Here is a 27,497-nt window from a genome sequence, read left to right as displayed (position 1 = left end):
TCCAGGTTTTATTCTAAAGGAAGTCAGAGTGCAGCATCAGAAGGAAGCTGCGATATGCTCCGGTAACTTCCCTACCAGGAGTGATCACAGGATCAGTGCAGAAGGACAACTACAGCTTTTCTTTCTATGTCCTGTGGACTCTGCCAAAGAGACAAAATTTGTTTCACAGAGCTCAATGAGTTGTAAGACAAGTTAGTTACTTGTTGCTAAATATTAAGTTATTCCATTGGTTTACTGTAGTGCCATAAAACAGATAAGTAGAAACTTAACTACATCTATTTTAGATTGATGGTTATTTACAATACCAAGTTGGTTGACTACACAAATCTGTGCTAAGCATTGCAGGATGTTAAATCTAATTCTTAATACTCTATTCTGAAAACGCTTGCTTTGGTAAAGAAAGGTAAGTGCAATTTACCTTTTCTTTACTGAATAAGAAACAAAAGCATACTATATCAGTCCTTAGGTTCTTTAATCTTTAAGCATCCGGGGGTCTGTTCTGAAACATTGGCCTTTTCTATTGTTCCAACTTAATGAAGATAGATTACCCCCCCCCCCCCCAACGGATACATATGACTAATCCAACTGTGATTTCAGTGTAAAAGTCCTTAGTTTAGAGGCCTTCTTCCCTAGTGAAACAGTAACTCATACAAGCTTACAAATACTAGGACTTTGTATTACGCGTAACTTACTATCCAATCTTTCCAACCGTGTGACTAAGTCACCTCCTAACACTCTCCATACTGCTGAGGGTCACAGCATGCACATCTGGACCATATATAACACAGAGTCAAAAGGCAGGGGAGCTCCAGGAGAGACAGATGACACTGGCTTCACAGCGATTCCTCCACTTCTGTGTGGTAGGTGCCGGGCTAGGTAAAGAGCGTAGCTGAGTTCCAGGGTAACCTGGTGATGACAGCTCCAGCAGCCCCTGCCAGCTCCCTTCTTCCCACAGCCAGGGATTTGGATTACCCAGCAGCCCCCACACCAGAATAACCCTGCTGCTGGTCACCTGACGTAGCCATGGCACAGGAGCTGCATTTGACCTGCTCGCGAGCAACATGCAGCTCACGACCTACAGGTTGGTTACCCTGACTTAGGCATTAGCTCACTTAAAAAACCTGTATTTCATAGTTCTAATCCAGTTGCTGTTGTTCATATGGGCTGTATTGCATGTTTTCAAGTAGTGTATCAATCTCTAGTGTTGAATTGCATGACTGTTCTAGCATACAGTCTGTACGTCTCTTGTTTTAATTTTGTCTTTTCTTTTTTCTTTTTATTCAGACAGGGGATTTGGCTTCTGTGCAATTAACAGGAACTCCAAATAGATGGGAGGTCTTGTCTGCAGCTCCTGCCACTATAAAGGATGAAGCTGGTAATATAGTACAGATTCCAGGTGCTGCCACAGTAACTTCAAGTGGGCAGTATGTCCTTCCTATTCAGAGTTTGCAAAATCAACAAATCTTTTCTGTTGCACCAGGATCAGATTCGTCGAATGGTACAGTGTCTAACGTACAATACCAAGTAATACCCCAGATCCAGACAGCGGATGGTCAGCAGGTTCAACTTGGCTTTGCAGCCTCTTCTGATAATAGCAGTATAAATCAAGAAACTGGTCAAATTCAGATCATTCCTGGCTCTAATCAAACCATCATTGCCTCTGGAACACCTTCAGCTAATATTCAGAATATCTTATCACAGTCTGGTCAAGTCCAGGTTCAGGGAGTTGCAATTGGTGGTTCGTCTTTCCCTGGCCAAGCCCAAGTAGTTGCTAACGTCCCTCTTGGACTGCCAGGAAATATTACTTTTGTACCCATCAATAGTGTTGATCTAGATTCTCTGGGACTTGGCAGTGGTTCTCAAACCATGACAGCAGGCATTAATGCAGATGGGCACTTGATAAATACTGGACAGGCCATGGATAGTTCAGATACTTCTGAAAGGACTGGTGAGCAAGTTTCTCCTGAAATTACAGAAACCGCCACTGATAATGACTTATTTGTGCCAACATCATCTTCATCACAATTGCCCGTTACCATAGACAGTTCAAGTATATTGGAACAAAATGCAAACAACTTGACCACAACTAGTGGTCAAGTTCATAGTTCTGATCTTCAGGGAAATTACATCCAGACATCAGTCTCCGATGACACGCAGGCTCAGAATATTCAGGTCTCCACAGCACAGCCAATTGTACAACACATACAGCTTCAAGAGTCTCAGCAGCCAACCAGTCAAGCCCAGATTGTACAAGGTATTGCGCAACAGACAATCCACGGTGTGCAAGCAAGTCAAAGTATATCTCAACAGGCTCTTCAAAATCTTCAACTGCAGCTGAATCCTGGAACTTTTTTAATTCAGGCACAAACGGTGACCCCTTCTGGGCAGATAACCTGGCAGACATTTCAAGTGCAAGGAGTTCAGAACTTGCAGAACTTGCAAATTCAGAATGCACCTGGTCAACAAATAACTCTAACCCCTGTGCAGACTCTCACTCTTGGTCAAGTTGCAGCAGGTGGGGCGTTGACATCAACTCCAGTTAGTCTAAGCACTGCTCAATTGCCAAATCTACAGACAGTTACAGTAAACTCTATAGATTCTGCTGGTATTCAGCTGCATCAAGGAGAAAATGCTGGCAGTCCTGCAGGTATTTATTTTACTCTTTTTGCAGAAAACTCTTTTTTATTATTGCATGTGGTTGGTTTAAATGGTGATAATTGTAACATTATTGTCTTGCTGCGGAACCCTACAAAATACAGTGGGTTAAACAGTGATGATACATTTTATTTGAAACTACTGTTCCATTAGAAACTGCTGTAATGGTAGAACATAGTCTCACCTCACTTCTTTTAGTATAAGCTCCTGTAACTCTCAACTGCTCATATTAATTAACAGCACTTCTAATACAATGTTAATCGGTGCTTCTAAGTATGCAGAAGATCTGCATGCTAAATTGAGAAGAGGGAAATCTGACTATCAACTTACCACTCTTCTGAGGCAGCAGTGTCATTAGCATACCCCATTCTTCCCAGTGCTGAATAGATGACATTTTCATGGAAAATCCAAATATTTCTGTTGATACAATTTTTTTCCCCTGAAAATTTTCAGACCCCCTGAGGTGCTATTATTCATCCGCTGTTTTGTTAAATTTGTTTCCTACTGATTTAATGTCAGTGTAACTATGATGTACAAAACTCATGTAAGCAGAAGTGAAACAAGCATGTAAATATCAAAATGGAGGCTGTGCTTAAGAACATATGTGAATTTCCAGTACTACTTATTTGCATTATGTTTCAGAATGTACAATTGTTAATGATAAACTTCACAGTGTGTTTTATCTCTGTAAGCAGAGAAGAAAGGCTATTTTCTTAAAATAGGTGTTTCTTAATGTGAGAAAAAATAAACATGCCTGTTTATTGTTGGTAAATTTGATACAGTACATTCCAAATTTCAGGGCGTAGCTACCTAAAAGAAAGAATAAGAGATCACTGAGGTTCAAGACATTTTGCTGTACCAGAAGCCATTTAATCTCATTATTGCAGGGTTGTGCCCAGGCTAGATATGAGGGGCAGAGTGAGCAGTAGAGGTAATTTGGGAGGGAACTTGTTGCACTAAGTAGTTTGGGAATTGCTGTTTTACTATAATCATGTAATCCAAGGCTCTAGTTCATCAAGATACTGAAGCATAAATGTTTAAGTAAAACATAAATGTTTTGTATTGTATGCCTATTTAAGCATGTGAGAAGAATGCAATGTTAAGTGAAAAATGCCTAGAGGAGCTGCTGAAGTGGGTTTGTTTCAAAGCCTACTGATTATAATACTTATATAGTTATTGATACTGGTATATTCTATGTCAGGAAGCTTGCTTTCTCTTTAGAATCTAAAATTTGAATTTAAAATAATAAGCTGGGATGGTTTCTTATTTCATTTTGTTTTGGAAGTGACTTCTATATTATGGACTTATCAAGGCAAAGTTACCCAGACCTAGATAAGCCTGCTCTTCATCAGCTTGTAGGCAACAGCACCAAACAGATGAGTGTGCTGCTCACAGCATTTGCTCTGCTGGGTAATCTTGATTCTTAAATTTTCTATTTCCAGTGACCACAGAAAGTCTTGGTTTGTCTCCATCACACCTTGTTACCTATAAGGACATAGGGCATAGACATCAGTAACAAAAAGCATGTATAGTGCATGATAATACAGCTAAACTCAGATGTCAGAATCTAACTCTTGGAAAAAGGGCCCTGTGGCTAATATGAAATACGAGGATGAGAACTTCTTTATTTCTGAGATTTGTATTTGTATAGGATCATGTAGCTAATGTTATTGCTTGTGGAGTAACATAGCAGAAACTTGAGAAGAAAGATAGAAAGGAAAAGGAGAGAGGAACCAAAAGGAAAGACACATGAAAAAGAAGTTGAGCCTGCTGTGTGTATTAGTTTGTCTATTGATGGTCCTTGAGAGTGTTTTAATGGTGGTTCATAATAAAATGCAAGGGAGTTCCATCAAGCATTCCTTAACTGTATTTTCCTGTGAGGAATTTCACATGGGAAGGGAAGAGAGTAAATGGGAGATATGAAATGTGATTAAATAGGCAGAAGCAGTAGATGAATAGCAGAAACTATTGCCTGAAGTGAATAGCTATAAACACCTGGTTATATTAAAGATAGGGTGGAGATTTATAGTGACATTTTTCCTACTTGTCCAGGAATAGTAAATGGACTGGAAGGTATTAAAACTGCCATCCCTTAAATTTGGGGAGAATTTAATTGATCCCTCCTTTATGTTACAAGAAACTCACTTTTCCAAAGTAACGATCAATGTGAAACTGCTTCTAACTAACAGAATCAGACTGAATTGTCTTGATTGACCTTCAGTGTCTTTTCCATATGCATCTGGTATTTTGTCTATATCGAAGTTGTCTGAGATAATCCTTTTCAGTGATGTTCCTCCCCTTCTTATTTATAACCCCTTACAATATGGTATGGCACCCTTTCTTCAGGTTGAAGTGTAAATATGCAATTAAAAGCAGATAGTGAAATTATAAAAAAATTTTTTTAGTCAAAAAGATACTGCTTTTCTGATCTGCAAATGAGGAAAAACAGTTTAGTTTTAAACTAAAAGAAAGAGGAAGGTATGTGGAAGGGACAGCAGGATGAGGGAAGTTAAAGCCAAAAGGTAAGAGGCCACTTGATTCCTCTTTTCTGCAAAGTACCAACAAGCTTTGAAGCAAGGTAAGAAGGGTTTCCCTATATTTTCTCCCCCCAGCCCGGATAATCCACTTCCTTCCATAACAAATACCGTCGGTCTGTATTTTCTGTTTTCATTTAGCAAAACTTTTCTACCTGAGGCAAAAATAAAAAGAACATATTCCTAGTCTTGGCTCAGAGATGGTTGGTAATTATCTGAAGTCCAGATAACGTAGATTGCTCTGTTAGTGGTGTAGCTGTGAAAACTGTGGGTTAGGTTTTAGATTTTGGTAGCTACAGCCCATTGTGTGAGAGGTGTTCTTCCAAGCCTCGCTTCCCAGGTAAGCAGCAGAGGACATCTTTACTGTTCTCAGGAGTGTGTGAGAGGAAAAAATGTCTTTACCTAGGTCCTACATTTTGTTTACATAATGGAAAGTCATCACAACCGTAACACAAAGCTAACAGCTTCGTCCAGTAAATATACAGTTTTCTTTAAAAAAACATCCAGTAATTATGCTTCTACCAAAATGTCCTCTTTACCAGGCATACATATGCAGAGACTTCCATTGCACTGAATTTGTTCTGAAAACTCTTGGCTGAGCTTGTTTTATCTTAGAATGTTTATCAGAGCTCATATTCCTCCTCATTGTGCTTAGTGTGGTCTTGCGGTGAAGAAGGGAAGGGTATTGGTTGGTCATAGCTGAAACTTTCTTCAGCATTGCTTTTCAAAACAAAAAGCTATATCAAATAGTATCTACGTGTTAAACACTGGCAAAGAGATATCTTTCTCAGCTGTGTTCTGCTTCAGTCTTCTGGTCTCGAGAGGAAGTTAAACCTGAGAAAGCTCTCTAGTAGTCTACTCCTTTTGTTGGCAGTTTGTAATAAAATACTGCATTGTGTGTAACAAAAAGAGCCAGTACGAGCACAGTTCACATTACTCTTTAGCAACTTACATGTTCAAGAAAGGTATTTATTTTTATTAGCATGTTTATAGATTTCTTCTTCAAACATTTCATATAAAGTAGCATTCCTTTTGGAAAAATACAGGGTACTGAAATGTACCAACTTGGTTTTCGTGTTTCTGATCCTGTAAGTTTTGTCAATTTGAAAAAATTTTGAAGTTACTGGATTTTTTTTTTTTTTCCCTAAAGCCATTGTCCAGACAAAGGAGACTTAACAGTATTAATCAAAATCTAATTGTAATAGTGTCTCAGCGGATTTCTTAATGTACTGAATCACAGCTTTGGATTGGTTATTTCCTGAAAAAAGGCAATTTTACCAGATCTTATCTAGGTTGATTTTATAAGATGCTGGATGCATTTTTTTTTAATACTTCTTTTGACTATTCCAGTAGCATCTGAAGAAACTAGGAAGTGACCTGAAAGAAAGTAGCATTGGCTAGAGAAGGGATTTTGCTGCTTATCAACCCAGACACACGCAGCTGGAAGATTCATTTATTTAAAAATAAAAAAAATACAAACAGTTTTCCAGGTTGGTCTACAGTTGGAATAAAGTCAAAGGGATTCCTTTCAAGAGTTGACACAAAGTGCCACTGCAAAACTGAGGTCTTCATTTCTACGTCTTTCTTCCCAGCTCCTCCTCTGCAGGAGTATACACAGCTGCTTAACGGTCTCATCTGCCTGCTGCCATTGAAGCTTACAGTCGTGCCTGTTGATCAACTTACATCAGTTGATAGAGAGTGGGAGTGGTTGGCTATTTGTGGTGGGGTCTGCTGTAACCTGAAGTCTTTATCATGCTGAAGTAATTTAGCTATTCTAAACTTGGCCAAAAAATCGGGTGACAATTTTCAAGGTAAACAGTTGCCCAAGTGACAACTTACCTTTCATCTGCTGGTATCTTGTGAGGCTTTGGTCTAACATCTGTTATGTAAAACCGTCTAAATCCCCAAACAAAAGTAAAAATGAAGTATTTACAGTTTTACTTGCAGGGATGGTTGTTTCAATGTTTTAATGCTTCTGGTGAAGTACTGCAGAATGCTACTTAAACCATAGCTTTCTTTTGGCATCTAGAACTTTATTAAAAGTTTTGGCTGGTTTTCAGTATTACACTGAAAGTTTTTTCTCTTTCTTTTTAAGTTCCGGTTTTTAACCTTATTAATTTTACTTTCAGTTATGCAGTTTTTCCTTCTAAGGCATTCTTTATACCAAGCTTTTGAGAGAAGGGCATGGTGTTATTATGAAATTGAATCTGATTATTAAAAAAAATCTTATTAAATGCATGAAGTAAACTGAAACAATGATGTTAAGTATTTTCATCTAACAACATCTGTTTTGGGCTATCCCATTTACATTTGAGGCATTTAGTTTGCATGTTGTAAAATCAAAATAGTTAAAAACAATTCCCCCTCTTTTTATTTTTGATATGAAAATTAAATTGGATACTTGACAAATTTAAGTTATGCAGGAATTAGAGCTATTTACGTACCAATCTTGTGTAAATAGTTTGCTTTCATCATGCTTAAATTGCATTCCTTATTTTCTCATCATTTTCAAAGGAAATTAATAAATTGTGGAAGAATTAGATGATCATGCTTGTATGTGTTTCACAATCTTGCTTATAATAGCATATAGTAAATTATCTCACTTCAAGTGTAAGAAAGTTTGCATAACTTTACTTAATCTGATTATTTTTTTAATTCGGTATCTACTGCAGTGGAATAGAATTGCATTTTTTCTTCAAATTCTTGAAAAGATTGAATTATTGCATCCTTCCTCTTGTCTGTACTTCATGTGCTTTTCTGCTCTGTGTTCCAAAACAGCTCAGAATCTAATTCATTTTCTTACAGCCCATGGTGGTGAGGTGAAATTTTGTTGTATGTATGTTACTCTGAAGTGAATATTCTGTCATGTATGCTGAGTCTCTGGTAATGCAACTTAGATTCTCAAGGTTAAGGAGGTTAGCCTGAGTTATCCTAGGCTCAGATATCCTCAGGATGTTCACAGAAGAATATATTACCCAGTTTCAGGTACTCATTCCTTTTTCATTTTTCAAATACTCTTTTTACAAGATACTCCTGAAGCAAAAGGAAAACTCTCTTACATCTGTGGGGATGTATGGCAAATATCCATGAAGTGAAAGAGGCAAGGGATTTCCTTTCCAGTACTGCTTCAACTTAAAAAGAAGTCTGGAAACTTGTCTTCTATCTTTTTGCAGTCTCAGCACTTTAGGTCCATTGTTTCAGGTTCTGTGCAGTTTATCTTGCCTTTTGAACCTCTTGGCAGGATCACATACTTTGGTTCTGATCTCTCAAGCTAACTTGTCAGTGCATCTGGCTCATAAAAAGTATCTGACGTTTCTACCAAGAACAACAGCAGCCTTTTCATAATGCCAGGAATGCTCACCAGGGTCCTAGTTGTGATTGCCCTCTTGAAGATAAGGCTAGGTTGTAGATGGGTTGTCTTTCACTGCTTGTAAAAGACACGTTTTTTCAAAAGGTAGTGATTTTTAAGGACAAAAGGGGAAAAAATACACATTGTCAGTGACATGTCCTCATTATTTATCATACAGAAATGATAGTTCTCAATCTGCATTTAACCTTCATGCCAGTTTTTAATCCATGTATTCCACGTATGTTTTGTACTCCATTTTTCTTAATCAAACTTTTTTACACGTATCCTAGTAGGTCACTTGCTGTGCAGAACTCTCAAGTATATTATATCAGCAATGGTGTCATCATTGATTTAAAAAAAAAATTACTTTTGAATCTAATTGTTCCCATAATCCCATTTTGAGTTGCATTTTCTTTAAGTCTTTGTTTACCCTTTTTCAGTATTATCACAGTGCTAGCTTTTTTCTAACCCACTGGAGCATTCACATGGTCAAATGCTTGCAGCATTAAAACTGCAGAGAGCTCTTCAGCCTTCTCTTAAAATTACTGAATGAAAATTATCCTAATCTGTTGATTTATTAAGTGTTTATTTTAGTAGCTGTTTTTACCTCTTTTCATTCTCATCTAGTGATAGGACCATTACTTGGCTTTTACCTAAATACAAACCAGAAATACTTATTGAACAGTTCTGAATTACTGCTGACAGTTCTGTTGTTTGACCCTAGCAGCAGTCAAATACTCTTTTATGTAGGAGTACTTAACCCTGCTGATCACAGAATTCTCTGTGTCCTCCTGTTTTCCTTACCTATTTCTGCAGTTCTTGGCTTCTTCTATATCAAGCATGATCAACTCTTCTTCCCCCTTTCTAGTTATTCCCTCTTATATTTTCAACTATGGGAAAAAAGGAAAAAATAAGGGCATGCTGCAGCAGGTATTACTGTCCATAAGAATCAAAAATCCTGAGAATCTGTAGACAACACATCTCAAAGAACTGCAGTTACTGTAGGGTAAGTAACTGTTCTTTGATGCATAATATGTGTTGTGGTAGCACTGGCTTAAGCACTTTAGTGATTCAAATTTTTAAATAATCGGCTTAGAATAATGCATAGGATCACTTGGAAATTCAGTATGTGGTATTTCTTGCAAGAAAAAAAATCTGTAACTCTATTTTTAATCATTTTGCTGATAAATATTCAGTACTGTGAGGTCCTGCTCTTAGACTTGTACACAACAGTTGTTTTCCTCAGAAACTTAAACTCTGATTCAGAGCTATTGAAACTAGATGACAATCTTTCTTCTGAGTTGAGGTTCACACGTCTTTCAAGGTGACATTCTGTAGTGTATCTTCTCTTGCAATTTATTACATAATAAAAATGCCTAAATTCACACTTAAATTTTGGGGGGCAAATCAGAGTAGAAATCATTAACCTTGTTGAGTTTCCTGTCTGAAAGACTTGCACAGCTGGCCAACTAGTAGGGAAGTTTAATTTAGGTAGTTCAGTTTGGGAAGTTTAGTTTAAATGGGAATAGGCAAGGACAGTGTCTAAGAAATTTGAACATCTTTACTAAAGCTTCCTCATATCCAGAGATTAAGGCAAGATGAATCAAGATACTGAGGGCATGTGGGTTGCACTATAGAGAAAACTGAAAACAAAATTAAAAGAGAAGATGGAAAGGACATGGGAATTCACATCTGTTTTCTTGGGAGGGCTGGGAAGGGAAGCATCTATTTGGAAATAAAAATGAATAGGCATGACTGATTACAAGATGTTGAAACTGCACACAGTCAATTTGTGACGCTGTGAGGAAATTGGTGTGAAGGTATGTGCGGTGCTGCTGCAAATCTGTTTTCAGTTGAAAGACCATATTTCTGCTGTTGAGATCAGGAACATGTAAAGCTTAGCTGAGTAAAAAGGCAGCGTAGCTTTCAGTATCTAGGAAAAGCAGCTAAACTAGAAGCCCACAGTTTGGAGACAGTTACAGGTAATGCTGAGAGTGCCTTTATGTGACATTTTGCAGAGGCAGATATATCAAAAAATTAAAGTGGTGGCATAGTCCTCAAACGAAGTGTTTTTGCCCTGTATTCTCCTCCCTTCTCAGTTTATCCCTGTTTCTATGGCTGTTGGGTAAACTACTAACTTTTCTCATAGATGAAGAAAACAGCATTTTCTTAAAGTCCTCGTTGAAACAGACCAAGATAGAACATGAAGCTTAACTGATGCATTCATCTGATACATGCTGAAGTAGGTAAATGACCTGACTGCATCAGTGGGCAGCAGTAATTCTCTCCACACTAGATTATAGTTGAAATGCACTCAAGAACAGTTTAAGCTGGATTTACATCTGCATAGTTTCATCCTATCAGTTTAGTTATTCTTCTCTGAAGTGCTTTAAACAAATCTCTTAGTTATTGTTTTTATTTGCCAAATATACTTAAACTTGCTCCATATTGTAGCCAGCTCTGGGCTTTCTGTGACTATGAAATACTACCTTTGGAACAAAATTGTACACCAAGATCCCAATTTCCATCCTTTAGAGGAAAGCAAAACCTAAAACAAATCTAGCTCACTAGAATCCAAGAAGAACTTGAACAGAACCGTAGGCAGTTTGAAACAGTATCTTTGTTTGAATTTCCCCTTCATACTTACTTAGCACTAGGTCTTGAACTTAATTAAGAAGTAAGCGCATATAGAAATTTGAAAGCATGGAAATAAAACAGTAGTAAAGAAAATGTAGCCTTCATATAGCCTGTGTTTAATTGGTGGAAAACAAAAGTTGCCTCAAATTTACCATCAACGTGTCATGACTTTAGGGATTATGTAAATTTTTTTAGGCCCAATTTTTTGCAGAGTTGGTGTAAAACCTAGTATTATATCAGTTGAGACTGAATTAGAACAGAGCACGTCCAGAGGAACACCAAGGGAGAAATGCAGAGTCGTTGCTATCTATATGAATTTACATAATCTCCAGTTCCATTGCATTGGAGAAGACTCTTATCTTTTGCTCTTCTCCATGGTTTGCCCCTTCTACTCCTTCATTTTCTTACTGTTGTCTAGATTACAGTGGCACACACATACACACACCCACACACCCAAAATAGCGATGGAATTTTCCCTCATCTCTTGCAATAATGTAAAACCTACTTGGAGGGCGACGGACTTACTGGTTCTAAGGACCTTGTTAAGGCAATCAGATTCACTTTGGGATTTGATACAATCCACTCTCCGCTATACTACATCCTGGAGAGGCTAGAAAAATGCTTCATCTTTTGATACGTCTTTTAATTTTGTTTTATTTAAAGTATAATCTACATAATTAAGTATTAAAAAGTCCTGTCCTGTCCTGTCTGTAAATTGCCAGTTTACATTGTACTTTTCTGTGTGCCTGGAGTAGAAGGTGGTCCTTCTGAGGAATACCTAAAGCAATAGCTATACTTTCTGCCTTACCAAGATAACCAGGAAACACAGCACAAAATTACAAACATATTACTTTGACTTCATTTCAGTTTTGCAGTTTTTAAAATAATACTATAAACTATTTTATGTCTATGCAAATTGTTATTTTCTCCAGTATCCTCAACTCTTAGGAGTGTTTTGTCTGTCCCTCTTTTTTCGGCCAATTTTCTCATTTATGCCTCCACCTATATATAAATATAATATAAATAAATATAAAACTATTATGAGCCTTTGCGCTGCTGCAATAATGGTGGTGGTTGGGAGGGACTGGGAATAGAGAGATACTGATGAAAAAAGTGGAAGGAACTCATGATGAAAGTTTGCGAAGTGGAACAAACATTGCATGAGCTGAAGGTAGAAAGTCCTGGGATACTGGCATGCAGTAATAGACATTCTGGATGTGCTTCTAGTGTTAGGTGTATCTCTGTTATTAGAGTGTGACTTTGAGGTGTCAGTATAACAGAATAAATCATATGTTATATGGAATGTTTGACTTCAGTAGTGGAGCTGGGTCTTGGGAGCACAGATCCATATCCTAATTTGATCCATTCATCTTTGCTAGGACATGTTGATATCTCTTTTGAAGTATGTGTATGCAGTGCTGACTGGATTCAGCTACTGACTTTACAAACTCACTATATGCCAGTGTCTAATGTTAGTAATACCATAATGAAATTAGTTTCCTAATACTGTGTTTTATTTTATTAACATTACTTTAATTCTTATTTTAAATAAAACCAGAAATATACAATGTACGTTTTGTGGAAGATTTGATTGGTAAAAGTATTTTGGGTATGGTGCATAACATATCCAGTCCTGAAGAACTGCTTGGAGGCTTGAATTGGCCTGTGCTGGCAGCTTTGCCACTTCGATGTATTTAAATTCCTACTATGTGCCCTGTTGCATAAGAGTAAATCAGGCTTTTGCCTTTTTCTAAAGTTGCTGTAAGTGAGTGTTTTAGTATACTTAATAGTATCCAATTTGAAAAATCAATTCTATAAACTCTTTGTATGTTGTATAGTGTTTTAATCTTTGCTTATGTAAAATGAATTTTATCTATAACATGTATATACAAATTATTACAGATAATAAAATGATTTCATGGGTGAGTCTCAGAAAATGACTTAACTTGGTAGGAAAGATAGTTTGGTGGCTAATGCAGAAGACTAGAAGTCACCACAGAGGTTTTCTGGGTCTTCACATGAAAGATACTTGTTATGTTGCTGCCTGAATTTGTGAACTTCTTATGGTAACAGTGAAGCTCAGTGCGCAGGTGACTTTGGACAAGCTTACCACAGTAGTTCTGCTGGATGTTACCACATGCGTAAAGTCAGCAAAAGTTAGTGTGCTAGCTCCTGGATTCCCACAGCTCAGAGCCTGTCATATTCATGCAAACTTAATTTCTAGCATTGACTTTTGCAGCCAAACCTAATAAATATTCCAGACTTCCCTGTTTCTGACGTGGAATTCTCTTCCCCATGCAGTGGTTTCCTAGAGAATTATTTTAACTTTAGTTACATTAATGATGTAGTTTACAGCACAGTCATGCAAATGGTTATACATGTGCATGTAAAAGGAAGGCAAACTGGTGTTGGGAAAGACTGGACTGAGACTTTATTAGCACCAAGCAAATTTTTGTGTGTTAGAGACATCCTTTGTCTCTAAACAGATGAATGCTGGAGATGATTCAGAAGGTAGACCAGGTAACTATTACTCTTTACATGTTTTATCATTAATTTCTTCCCTGATCTCTACTGGGACAGGATGCTGTTTATGATCTGACCCAGCACAGTTTTTCTTATGTTTTATCATGCAATCTGTGCAGCTTTGTCTTCATTATACAGATGATGGCTGATGGACTGACTCCCAGAAAGAATTTAGAGTGGCCACAGTGCTCAGTTAAGGTTTCAGTGTTTGAGTGGGGTTTGAGTTAAGGACAAAAATCTACATGATAACTGAGTTTGTTCTGCAGAGAAAGCAGTCTCTTAAGTACATCCAGAAAGACACACAGCTTTTAGTTTGAAGCTTCAACAAAAGGGAAAAAAAAAAAAAATGGTGGTTTGCTTATTAGCTTGTGCTAGTGGCTAATCATTTTCACTGAAAAAAATAACAGTAAACTACTCTGATGAACCAAAGAAGGGGCTGGAGTTCAGCTTTCTAAAATGATATACAGAAACTGTCTTTTTTTAAAATCCAGACTTACAGACTTTCAGCTCATTGGGAATCCAGAATAGTGTCTGAGGGGAAAAATGTTCCTATTAAAATGTAAATTTGTTAAAATAGTTGTTTCACAGTGTACTATGATGCTGTAATTAGTTCTTGGATTAGATTGAATGAATGCTCTGTAGGGAGAGGGTACACATACTTGCAAATGTCCATCCTATAAGGGTAACTTAAGAGACTTTTTCACATTCATGAAACTGCAAAGACCTATTTTGACTACTAGCTCATCAAAACGTTAAAGTGGTTCGTGTGTTGCTTACCTGTCTCTAATGCTGAATAACATTCTTCCCTAAATGTTTTCTTCTCTATGTATAGTGGAAAAGGCATAAATTTGAGGTGAAAAGGGGAAAATGGAACAAAGGCATGAATTTTTTTTGTTTTCCTTAGGTATCTTGGTCTTTCTTAGGTCAAAACCTTTTATTTAATTGATTTCTCATACTACTTCATATATCACTGTGCATACTGAAAACTTCTGAAGATCACTGAGAAAGGCTGTTTCTACTACATGTCATGCTAATTGAGAAATCCTTTGGAAACATAAATGGCTGCTCAGGATCGTTTGAAACATGCGTTTACATTTTTTTTCAACCTCTGTCCAACCTCTTGTTCTTCAGTTTTTCCCAAGTTTCAAGCAAGCAAAATCCTCCTGGTGACAGCATTCCCTAGCAAGAACAATTCAAACTTAAACTTCAATACTTCGTTATAGCTTGTCTTCAACTTTGAAATGTATAGTAAGATAAACTTTTTAAATACATTACAGGTTACAAGGGCACAGAGGCAATGTCAGTATGCACTAAAGGATGTTGACTTTTGACTGACATATTGCTCTCGACAGTAGAAAGATTTGATCATTATGGTTTCCTTCTCTCTGTTTAATGGGCTACTTATGGATCTGTGTTTGTTCTTTTCCTCAGATATTAGGATTAAAGAAGAGGAGCCTGATCCAGAAGAGTGGCAGCTCAGTGGTGATTCTACACTGAATACCAATGATCTAACACATTTGAGAGTACAGGTGGTAGATGAGGAAGGGGACCAACCACATCAAGAGGGAAAAAGACTGCGACGAGTAGCTTGCACGTGTCCCAACTGCAAAGAAGGTGGTGGAAGGTATGTAACGTTCAGTGTCATATAATGCATGTAATGATGAAAACAAATAATGAGTGAGGGAAAAAGGAGCCTTAGTTAATAGCAGTTTTCTGCAGTTAGAGAAAACTAGAGGCTTATGCAAAAGAGCTCATGCAATAAAGGACTGCCACCTTTATTTCTGGGTTTGCAGATGGACGGGCAGATTATTCCATCCTCTCTGAGTTACTCCATTGAGATTAATTGGAAAAATCTGGAGTTAGATGCCACCTAGTACAAGTGAGGGGGATAGAACATTGCCCTAAATAATACAAAAATGAAATATTTTGGAATATGCACATCTGTGATTGGCTTCCTATCATATGTCAAGGACTTGATTAAATCCTGTGTTCCCACATTTCCTCACTGATTGAGCATTTTTTTTCCACAGTTTGATTGCTTTAGAGTGTTATAAAAATACAGTTATCCTGGTTTTCTTATTCATTGGTTTCCTAAGAAAAACAAGGTTTGTATAATAATTCTAAATACCTAATTTTGAGTTGACTGATTGTTTTCAGTCAAAGTTAGTGGAGATTTGGCTAACAAAGAGGTACCAAGTTCCAATTCATATAAAACTTCAGGGCTGCATAGGAAGCCATGTTTTGTTATTCTACATCTCCTGAAAGTAATCTTCAGCTTTTTGTTATCTTAAAGATTTTATTCTATTCCAAAACACTCCCTTTTAGATATCTTGATTATGGATAGAAGAGAAGAAGTGGGGATAATAGGCTGCCTTTTACAAGTGAAAATATTTAGGTGTGTTTGTGCTTGATATAATTGTGCAGGGGCTTCTTTCCAGTACACTAAAATTTGTCCATTTTGATAATAGTTTCTTCTCTAAAATGGAGGTCTTATTTGTGTGAGAACTATAGTGTAAATTACTGAGTTCTCTTTAAAGAACCTGTGGCTCTAAGAGTTCTAAGAGTACTGACTGAATATGTCTATTGTCAAGCCTCTTGTGGTTTTTTGCTGTATGTTCTAGATACCTTCTTTGCAAGCATGGAGAGGTAATATCCTAGGCAACCATGCCAAGTAAATATTAAGTGTTTAAGACAAAAACACTTTCATACATTTACATCACGAATGAAGCTAGTGATAATATCTGCAGTTAAGGTTATATAGCATCTTTGTCCATCAGCTTCCTCTTGTTAAATTCCTATGTGTGGTTCGCTGAAACCTGGCACAGACATTTCTAAGTTCTTGGTGAACCTTGCTTCTGCCATGAAGATCTGCCCAAAGTACACCCTGGGTTGAGATTTGCTTCAGTCTGGGAAAAAACTCTGAAAATGTGATTTGCACTGTCCGTACTCTTAGGAAACATAAAGATTTCACCTGTTGCGTCTTCCTCGTGCTCTATTCCAAACTGCAGTGGCTTTAATTTAGAGACATCTTTACTTTAAAATCCTCTTCCTCCTAAGCGGAGTTGCTATAACACCGAATTTTAAAGTCGAAGCTTAAGAGAGAATCTTTTTGAGAGATGGTTTTGATGAAGTCTGGAAAGGGGTGTAGCCTGACTGAAACTCACATATGGGAATTTGGGAAGGAGTTGAGATAAGAGGTAGGAAAGAGTTTGGGTAGGTGAGAATTGAAATCCACTGTAAAGGAAGGACTGGACACAGCAAATGTACAAAGTCAGTAGGAAAAGTAGGACAGGAAGTCAGGATGTGAGAAGAATTAGGACTGGAATAGAAACAGGATAATGATGGAGGCAGTGGTGGGGAAACAGAAAAAGAGTGAAAGTGCCTACAGTTGCAAGAGCAAATTTCCCACCGGAATGTAGAATTCCTTCCGAGTCTAGCAAAAAGGAGTAAGCCCACTTGGAGGAATATTTTCCTTTTCCCTCTGATATATGTTGATTATGTTCCATAGCTGCTTCAGTTGTTTATCTCTAGTGCTGTAATGCTGAGTTTTGATTTGTCTTTCAACTCTGCTGATGACTCGCAGAGTTTCAGACAACAGGACATTTGCATTTATAAACTTCTTCAGATAGCATTCACAATTTTTAAAATTATGTTAAGGTTGCAAAATTGAAAACTTGGAAGTTGGCAAATGCCAAAGTTAAGATATCCTGGGCAACTTTAATTTAATCCCTTGTGCTTATACATTATCATTTGGTTTCTAATTACATGACTGCATTCCATTTTATTGATATGACCCCAGTGCCATTCAGCGGATGGGTTGGGTGATGCACAGGGAGTGAATCAGGGCTGATTCACTTATTGCAGAAATTGGAAGGCATTTAGGGAATGAGATATGGGACTGCAGCAACAGGGCTCTGAAGTTTTGGAGGTGTTTGTCTATCCACCCCACCTTTTCCACTGCAGAAGTACTGAGTTCATTCCTGTAAAGATGTCAGTTGAGCTGAATTGTGAACATCTACAGTACTCCAGGAAAATATGCTTCTGCTATATTGAACTTGACACCTCAAGCTGGTGGGTGTTTGACAATTTTGGCCTTAATCTCTTTCTGCCTCATATTTGGATGTATGAAATGATTGTACTAGTTCAAGTTCACTACACAGGAGTGTTGCAAGATGATAAGTTCATTAATGTTTGTGAATTGCTTAGACACTGTGAGTGTTGTGAGTGCCCATGATGAAGAAAAAAAAACGCTGGGGGAAATGAATAATTCTGTATTTAAGATAGTACTTAAATAATATGTAACTAGTAAGACAAGAAAAGCACTTTAAATCAGTATGAAAAAGCTGAATAGCATTTCACTCAATGAATACTATCCCTCCTGTGCACTGAATGGGGTAGGAAAAGGTGGTACATGGCTTCACATATGTAGACTTCTTCATAATTTCATCTTTTGTGTAGCCTTAGTTTTGGCATATCTTGTCTTTTCTGTTTTCTGGATGCAAAGGTGAGTTGAGGGGTTCTTTCTGGTTTTTGTTGTTGGTTTTTGTTGGGTTTTTTAGACTCTCAATACAGAATTAGACTACGTTGCCATCTTCAAAGGATTTCTATTTGTACCAGTCCTGTGAAGTAGGAAGCCACTATTATCTTTTCCTTACTTGGCAGGGAGGAACGTAGGAGAGAAAGAGGATGATGTATTAGATGTGTAAATTGAAACCCTATAGCCTCAAGCTTATATAGTAAATGGGAGATAAGCAAGTGGAGAGAGAGAGAGAGAGATGTACCTCAAAGGATGACTCTGATCCCAAACAGACTGTATTAGGCTTCTAGTTAGGATGTCTGAAGTTAGGTGGAAAGTTCACTGTCCTCTCAGTTACATCTGGAGATTTCACAAACTCCCCTCAATTACAACTGGAATTGCGTTGAGATGTAACTGTACTGTCTGGATCTATAGAGGAACAGTGCTTCTGAGTACCACTTCAGGTACGTAACTCTAAAATACACATTCTTAAAATAACTAATAAGTGTACGTTTTACCCTTGAAATACTTGATGTTCCTCCTGGAGGTACTGCTGGACTGAAAGTCCAGTCTCTCAGCAGATGAAAGTGTCTTCTGCTGAAACTGTTGCATTCTGCATGGTTACTGAGAAACATGGTTTCCAATCTTTATAAAGCTAAAATGTACTATGAAAATAATAAAGTTTTCGTTGATTTGGAGACTCCAGTCGAGGAGTAGGCCTGAGTCATATCCTTTTGCGCAGTGATGATGGTTATTGGCCAGTGCAGCAAGAAAGGCCTCTTACCATGACGTGTTAGGGCATAGTGCCAGACTGTCACAGCTGCAAAGCGTCCAGATGGAATTTGGTTCATATCCAGTCAGTTGAGAGCACACATGAAGCAAACATGCAGATGCCTATATTAAGCTGTGTAGAATAAATACATTTAGTTGCTCATTCATAGTAGTCTTGTGGATTTCATTCTGTGAATCCCTAACTTTCCCCTCACTTTGAACTTCGGAGTCTGCTAAGGAATTCTGTCACTGGTTAGGTGACGTGCTTAGAATTACGTGTGCTACACCACCTACACACAGTAAGCTGACTATGAGTTGAACCTTGGTTTCCTTCAGTCTAGACTAAAGGTGCAATTAAGCAACTTCAAATGATTGACTTAGGAATCTTAAAATTATTCTAAGGGAATTTTGGTGTGATTTCTTGTCATTTGTGTCACATTTATGTACTGTATCATGCAAAGTTACAAAATATTTGTACTGATTGTTGTGGAGGGGAGGACTATAGTACTTGGAGAAGGCGTAAGGATGAAATACCAAATACAAAAAAATATTCTATATACAGAAATATATTCTCAAATGCACAAATACATTTTGTTATAATAAGCACAGGCTGAGCACTTCTTAGGGTTACATGGAGTTGGACAGGCAATTAAAGACACAGGATAGCAGGATCCTGTGGAGAACTCTTTCAGTTACCAAGACAGTATAACGGAGAAGAGCCATGGGTATTCCTTTGCCTTGCACCACAATTGCTGGATGCCTTGAGCCACCAAACAAGAGGACCTGAAGAAGAGCTGTCTGGACCTGAATCATTAGATGAAGGTGAATGTAGACCCTGAAGACTGTGGAACTGGTTGCAATAAGGCAAAAGGAGGAATACAGAAAATTTCTTCCTTGGAGTCCAGGGAGCTGGGTGTTTTGGCCTGATAGATGAATGCCACTGGAACTGTTACAGGTTCAGTGAGTTTTGTGTGGTGGCCTAGCTGTCTGCAGAGGTTGAGAAAGTAGAAAAGAAAGGGGGCAAGCTAAAGACATCTTGTTAAATGCCTTTGAGATTGGCTGAATGTTCAAAACTTGTGAATATTGAGCTTTTGTGTAGGTGGCATAGTACAAAGTCAAACACCTGAGATTACAGTTAATTTTGCTTTTTAATCTTGGCTTGAGGGAAGGCCATGGAAGAGTGTGAACCTGACAGTTCAGATGTAGCAAAGGTTACAAAAAATGGATGTTTCAGCTGAGGTAAGAGATGTAAAAAAGGCAATGTTTGTCCTGGTCGAAAGAAGTGATCTTCTTTTGGGACATTTGAAAAAGGAAAATTAAGTCAAAAGTATTCTTGCCAAGACTAATAACGATGGAAGACCTTAAGATGTTAGGTCAACTGCCAGGGAATTTTTTGCATGAAATTTATAAACAAGCTGGATAAAACAGGCAGGTGAACTTTCTGTGAGGCTAAGGATTGAGGGGTGGCAATAAAACCAAAAAAATTAGATAAATAAGCAGAATCTCTTCTGTCACCATATCCATTGGCTCACATGAGTCTACTGCTACCACAGCAGGGTCAAAAGCCTTTTGGACTCTCTACTTCTACTGCCATTGAATTTGTTCTGAAGTCAAAACCTACATTGTCATGACAAATAATTAGTATGTAAAAGTGATAGTTTTTTCTTCTGAGACAAGATGACTAATTAAGCACTATGAATATCGCTCTATATTGAGACTTCTTAGAAGCATTTTCTAGGACTTAATTGGATTTTATCTCCTTACTTTTCTGGACTGTCTGGAATGTTTTAGGTGCATATGTGCTTAGGTTGGAATTCCCTTTAGATGCTGTGAGTTTTTAGAGTGATTTAATTTCTGTGCCTGTTCAGAAATCCTTGTTCCAAGTGCTGGCTCCTTAAAGTGTATATGCATTTTACCCTGAACCCTCATTAGATGTAAACCAGAATTGTTCTGAATGCAGGGACGAGAATCTCAGTCTAATAGTTGCTTGGCAAATCCTTCAGCCACTGGACGGTTAAGCAGAAGTTGAGCACGCAATTTAAGGAAAAAAATTGCCCTAGGGATGCAACTGAAAATTGTATAATCAGTCATGGAGGATGGAGTGCCCAAGACTGTGATTAAGAATCCACTTAAGCTGTTCTAAGTTAACATTGCTGATGAATAAGGTGGCCTGATGCTTGGCTGCATTTTCCAATCTCCTCCCTTGTACCAGCATTTACCATTCATGTTGCTGTGTTGTCAGCCAGATCTATTCCCTGGAGTGCCCCTTTGAGCAGCAGCAAACACTTAAATTGGCTAAAATCAATCATGATGCCCTGTGCTGGCCAGACTGATCTCTTTCTCTGGGTCTTCAGAGGCTTTTCTCTCTCTGGTGATTTTATTTAAAAAAAAGGAAGAAAAAAGTTAGGCTTTTGTGTTAGGTGCTTCCCCTCAATCACCTACCATTTCAGTGAGGCAGCATCTTAAAACAGGCATCAAGGTCAGTAGTCTGGATTATACTATCTGTGAATTATGTGTTCATTTTGATGGTGGTTTTTTTTTTTCTGAAATACCAAGGAATTAATTTAAATGTCAGCGAGATCAGCTGTTTCACTGCCACTCCTTTCAGTGGAAATACTCAGGTTAGTATGCCTGTCTTCCAACCCCAAACTGCTTCTTAGGTTTCCCCAAGATGCCAAAAGTCCCATCTGTTCTCTTCCCAGTTGCCAAAATCTCCAGTTTCCGTTTGGGCAATTGCAGTAATTTGTGTTTTTCTTTGCCAAAACTGTCTTTGGTATGGTAAAAACTGAAATTTAAAATACGGCACTTCAGCATCAAAGTAGTACAAACTGCTGTAATGACTGTATTTTCAACTTTATATACATGTATGCTTGCTAAAGATTACACTTCTATCGTTTAAATTTCACATGCTGTTGAACTTACAGTTTGTTGCAGAATCGAGGTAGCATTATAGAATTCAGTTCCAGCTTCTTATGGTGTGTACTGGATTCTGATTGTATTTGAAACAAAAATGGGAAGCTGCTCAGGTTTTTTTGCAGATCTATTGGTATATGTAGCCCCACTTATATGTATGACCAGTATTTAGGAGGAATGTATTAGAATGAATAACTTCTCTTTTTTTTTTTTTTTTTTTTTTTTTTTAAAACAGAGGCTCCAACTTGGGAAAAAAGAAGCAACACATCTGTCACATACCAGGGTGTGGCAAAGTATATGGGAAAACTTCACATTTGAGAGCTCATCTCCGCTGGCATTCTGGAGAGCGTCCATTTGTTTGTACTTGGATGTTCTGTGGCAAAAGATTCACTCGCAGCGATGAGCTTCAGCGACATCGAAGAACGCACACAGGTTTTCAGTCTTTGATTCTGGTGCACTTAACTAGAGACGTGTCATGGAGAGGGCTTGGATAAATAACTTTTAAGAGGAGAACAGATCTTTGTATTGCATTGATTTTAATGTAGTGTAACTTTTCTAAAATCAGCTAATACTTAGAGCTATGTATACACTTTGGTTTCTTTAGTAGGTCTGAGGAGAAAAAACAGCTACCTTTTTTGATTCAGAACTGACATTTGAGCTAATACTTAATATAGCTTAATCAGAATATTTTGATTCAGCTTCAGCAATGCATTTCATTTGTTTGAACCAAATTAGAACTGTTGTTCCAGCTTAAGACTTCAATAATTTTCTCTCATTTTAAAAAAGAAAAATAAAAATAGAAGGCTAGATGTCCAAGAGATTAGATGTCATTCACAAAATCAAGGAAGAGCATGTGGTGGTGCATCATTCTACATCTTCTATTTTCATGGTTAGATCACCCATTAAGGACTCCAGGTTCACATTTCTCCTTTTGTCTAATACAAAGAAAAGAAGTTAGTCTAGATATTCCACCTTCTCAAGGAACAGTTTGTTTCAAATCTATTGTCTGTATTACCTATTTTTCTACAAACTCAACCCATAATTACATTCTACAGGATGCTTATCTTTTAAAATTAGACTGTTTGAAAAACCCAATGACAATCGATAAATTATTTATGTGCTTATCAGCATCTACATTGCTTAGAAAACTGTCTTTGGTTTGTACCTAATGTTGTGCTTTTGTTAGACATGTTGGAAGCTTGAACCCAAGCTGGGGTGTTACAGTCTGTCAGGATGGACAGCCAGATGGGTTTAAAAAAAAGAGACCAGTTGAATGATCCAGCTTAGAGGGTATGGTTAATGGCTCCTAGTGTACCTGCATACCAATAAAAAGTAGAGAGCTGCAGGGATCTATCCTTTGATGTGTTTTAACATCTTTATCACTGACCTGGAGGAGGCAACAGAGTGCACGTTTTTTAGGTTTGCAGATGACACCAAACTGGGGTGACCAGTCAATGCAGTTGAGGGCAGGGCTGCTATTCAGAGGGACTCAGGCTGAAGCAATGGGCTGACAGGAACCTTATGAAATTCAACAAGGATAAACGCAAAATACTGCACCTGGGATGGTATTAACCCTTGCAGCAACACAGGCTAAGCACTGACTAGTTAGGAAGCAGCTTTACTGAAAAGTACCTGGGAGTCTTGACAGACAACAAGAACATGAGCAAGAGCCAGCAGCAAAGATGGCTGGGGCTGTATAAACAGAAGCCAAGACACTAGTTCTAGGGAAGCAATGATCCCCGTCTTCTCAGCACTGGTTAGACTGCATCTAGAATATTGCATCTAGTTTTCAGCCCCCAATATAAGACAGACATTGATCAACAGGATTGAGTTCACTAAAGGGCGACCAAGATTTGCCTTATGGAGTATTTGCCTTATGAGGAGAGGCTGTAGGAACTGGGCTTATTCAGCTGCACAAAGAGAAGAGTAAGGGCAGGGGGGAGCTTAATAGCAGCCTTCTAGTGCCTGCAAGGCCACCATTAAGAAGACAAAGACAGACTTTTCATGGTGGTGCATTGGTGGGAGGATGAGAGACAACAGACATAAGTTGAAACAAGAGAAGTTCAGACCAGATATAAATAAAAACTTTTTCATTGTGAGGACAGCCAGGCACTGGAACAGGATGCCCAGAGTTTCTGCCGTCTCCATCCTTAAAGGTTTTCAAGACCAAACTGGATAAATTCCTGAGCAGCCAGGTCTGACCTCATAGCTGACCCTGCTTAGAGAGAGATCAGACTAAAGACCTCCAGAGGTGCCTTCAAACCTGATCTTGCCTGTCAGTCTGAAGTGTGATTCTGCAGGAGCTCATATGGACTTCCCTGTCCATCATTCGGCAGGTTTTGTTCTCCTCTTAGAAGATATTTATTGGTAATAACTGCAGTGAAACTTAGCAGCCTGAGGACATGAGATGGCAATATTCTTTAGCTTGCCTTAAAGATCTCCCCAAACTCAGTGAGACACAGAAAAATAAATCAATTCTTTTACAGGATTTGTATGGGTGTCTAGAAATTTAAAACACAAGTTTATCATGTTGGATCGCTTTTTCCTTCAGTATAGATGTTGTTAGAATTCTGACTCTTAAAGGCATTTATCTCAGTTTTTGGTGTACATGTGTTATTTTTAATGTTCTTGAAAATGCTTTTTTTTTTCTTATCTTCTGTGACAGGTGAGAAGAAATTTGTCTGTCCAGAATGTTCAAAACGCTTTATGAGAAGTGACCACCTTGCCAAACACATTAAAACACATCAGAATAAAAAAGGTATTCACTCTAGCAGTACAGTGCTGGCATCAGTAGAAGCAACACCTGATGATACTTTGATTACTGCAGGAGGAACAACACTTATCCTTGCAAATATTCAACAAGGTTCTGTTTCAGGAATAGGAACTGTTAATACATCTGGCACCAGCAATCAGGATATTCTTACCAACACTGAAATACCTTTACAGCTTGTCACAGTTTCGGGAAACGAGACAATGGAGTAAATATTACACAAGATACCTATTAATTGTGGTTATTTTTATACAGTAGTGAGAAGAATATTGTTCCTAAGTTCTTAGATATCTTTTTATTGATGTGCAAAAATTTTTGGATTGACAGTAACTTGGTTATACATGACACTGAAATGCCTTACTTTGTATGATATTCCATAGTATATTAAAATGGTAAAATTGCATGGGTTTTGTAGGTACTTTTGGAATCTAGAAGAGATGAAATTTTACCAAGTTATATTAAAAAAAAAAAAAAGAATTTAACGATGGAAATGGTAGTCTAACCAAATGCATCAATCCTGTGTGGTTTAGTGTAAAAAAATGAGAACATGTTGGTATTTATCTATTGTAAGATAAAAGAAGTTGATGGGTGAAAAGAAATCATGTTATGATAAAAGAAATTTTGTAATTTTCTTGATGACTGGAATTTTTATTATGCATAACTGACAAATCAAGTTTCCAAGCAAATGTTACATAGTGTAGGCTTTACTTAGCTCATCAACTTGTCATTTTGAAGCTAATTATTTTAATTAGGTTAACTATGTACAATATTTTAAGCATTACTCTTGTAAGATTTTGAAAACTACATTTTAACATGGAACTCTAGGGATAGTCACCTTTTAAATCCTATTGAAAAGCCATGTTTAAGATCTAATTTGCCAAAATGATGTCTTGTTAATATTCTTTCAATAACCAAGGTGGGCAATATAACCAATGTTTAAAAAGCTTAAAATGTTAAAAAAAAAAAAAATGTATAGGTTGAGGCATTTGGGTGGTAAGGCAAATGTTATAGTGAAGTATATCCCTTCTTTTGAACATTGGAGGACCAAAAATAAGGTGTATTGCGTCTCAGCAGTGATTTTAATCAAATCTTTTTCTGAAAAACATCTGTCTGCCAGGGCCTTAAAAGCCATCATGTAAATTACCAGTAAAATATAACATATGCAAATACAATAGAAAAATCACTTCCATATTGACAGTACTCCCAAACATATGGATATAGTCATAGTGAACTAGGGGTTTTATGAGGTTTTTATTTGTTTGTTGTTTAGTTTTTGGTTAGTCAATCTGCATTTAAATATCAGCCATCTTTCCTTTTTTGCTTCTTCCCTTGTATGTATCCAGTACATTTAACTGATAAACATATATGTTTTTTATTATGCTGAATTTTCTTTTTATTTTTTAATTACTGTTTATATTTTCAATTATAGAAAAATGTACAAAATGAAGTTATATAGCCAGTCTGTAAGTGCTATACCATTTTCAAAAAATGTACACCAATAATTACTGCAGTTCACCTATTTACAAACATTTGGAGATCTGTTCATTTGTTATTCTTAAAACCACCTCAAATTTAAAGGCTACCTTATTGTACGTTTAAAGTGTATTATAACAGTGTGGTAGTTAATAAAACACTATTTTTTTTTTCTTTTGACTTGAGTTTACTGTACTTCTTGTTAACTAACAAGGTGTAATTTCATAATACATCTTGATAGCCTGAGATGTTTTATTATTTTGTGCTAGATGGTGGGAAGTAGAAATGGTGTTTCCTTTCCTTACAGGCAAGGAGATGGTAATACACCACCTCCTCGTCCTCAAAAAAAACCCCCATCTGTATGTGCATAGACATACGTGTGCTATATACTATGTTGGTGTAGTGGTAACTTTTTTGACCTTATGCTGAGCAGGACATGAAGGAAACATAGGCCCTATCCTATAGAATGTGAAAATAAAGTTTCATTTAAGGCCCCTGACACTTATATGCCACAACACAGACAGTCTTGATAGGGAACTGTGGCTAAAAGGTATAATGGCCTTTTGCTTAAAGCATAGGAAGAAATAATTAGTACAAAGGGGAAAAAGCTGTGAGCTTAGAAAATATGACTGGAAGAGTGAGGTAATGGTTTTAGATGGAATAAGAAAGACCAGTGAGAACTGTGAGATTAGAGAGAGTGATGGTTGTATGTGATGCTATAATGAAATCGAAAAGCTTTTATTTGTGAAGTCTGAAGTCTTGGAGTATCAAATAACCAGAGGACAGACCAGGATAATTTAGGATAAACCAGGTAGAGTTCAGCCTAGAAAAGAAAGAACTGGAAAAAGTCATGACGGGAAGATTTTCTGCATTTGCAGTTTAATGGGAAAAAAAATTAATGCAAATCTTTTGAGATTCAGAGCAACAGGAATTGACAGGTACAGAGAAAAGGGAGTTAATTCACCATCAGCTTAATCTTCTCTTTAATAAAATGAGAATGTGAAATTGGTTGGGAAGTCACAAGAGCAGCAGCCTGGGAGAGAAGACAGTTCTGCTTAGACTTGCACCATTCCATGGATGTTGTCAATATTTTAACATACTCTGAATCCACTTCCTTTAGACAGGTGAATGGGCTTGGTTTCCAAAAGCTGTTTTAGTCCACAGAGCATGTTAGTGTAAATTACTTCCATTTCTAATACTTAACGATCTGTTTCTCATCTCTCTAGCCATTTGTAGCTGTATTAGTGCATTATTTAAGAAGGAGGGAATGAAACTGCTTTTCAAAAGTTCTGTGGAACCACACTTCCACTGATGTGCATCTGTGGCTGAAGATGTTTTGGTGCGAAGGGTTTTGAT

At 37.4% G+C, this 27,497-nt stretch overlaps 1 protein-coding gene across 1 annotated transcript; it reads left to right on the top strand.

Annotated features, from left to right (window-relative positions):
- Positions 1–1,023: 1,023 nt before the first annotated feature.
- Positions 1,024–26,321, top strand: SP3 (Sp3 transcription factor). Its single transcript, XM_009573002.1, has 5 exons — positions 1,024–1,081; positions 1,289–2,647; positions 15,130–15,322; positions 22,134–22,330; positions 24,564–26,321. The coding sequence occupies exons 1-5, from the start codon at positions 1,024–1,026 to the stop codon at positions 24,878–24,880; spliced, it is 2,124 nt and encodes a 707-aa protein (XP_009571297.1). The 3' UTR covers positions 24,881–26,321.
- The last annotated feature ends 1,176 nt before the right edge of the window (positions 26,322–27,497 follow it).

This window comes from Fulmarus glacialis, unplaced genomic scaffold, assembly GCF_000690835.1.
Source record: "Fulmarus glacialis isolate BGI_N327 unplaced genomic scaffold, ASM69083v1 scaffold19312, whole genome shotgun sequence".
In the NCBI taxonomy this organism is placed as follows: domain Eukaryota; kingdom Metazoa; phylum Chordata; class Aves; order Procellariiformes; family Procellariidae; genus Fulmarus; species Fulmarus glacialis.
This window is presented reverse-complemented; position numbering and strand designations above follow the sequence as displayed.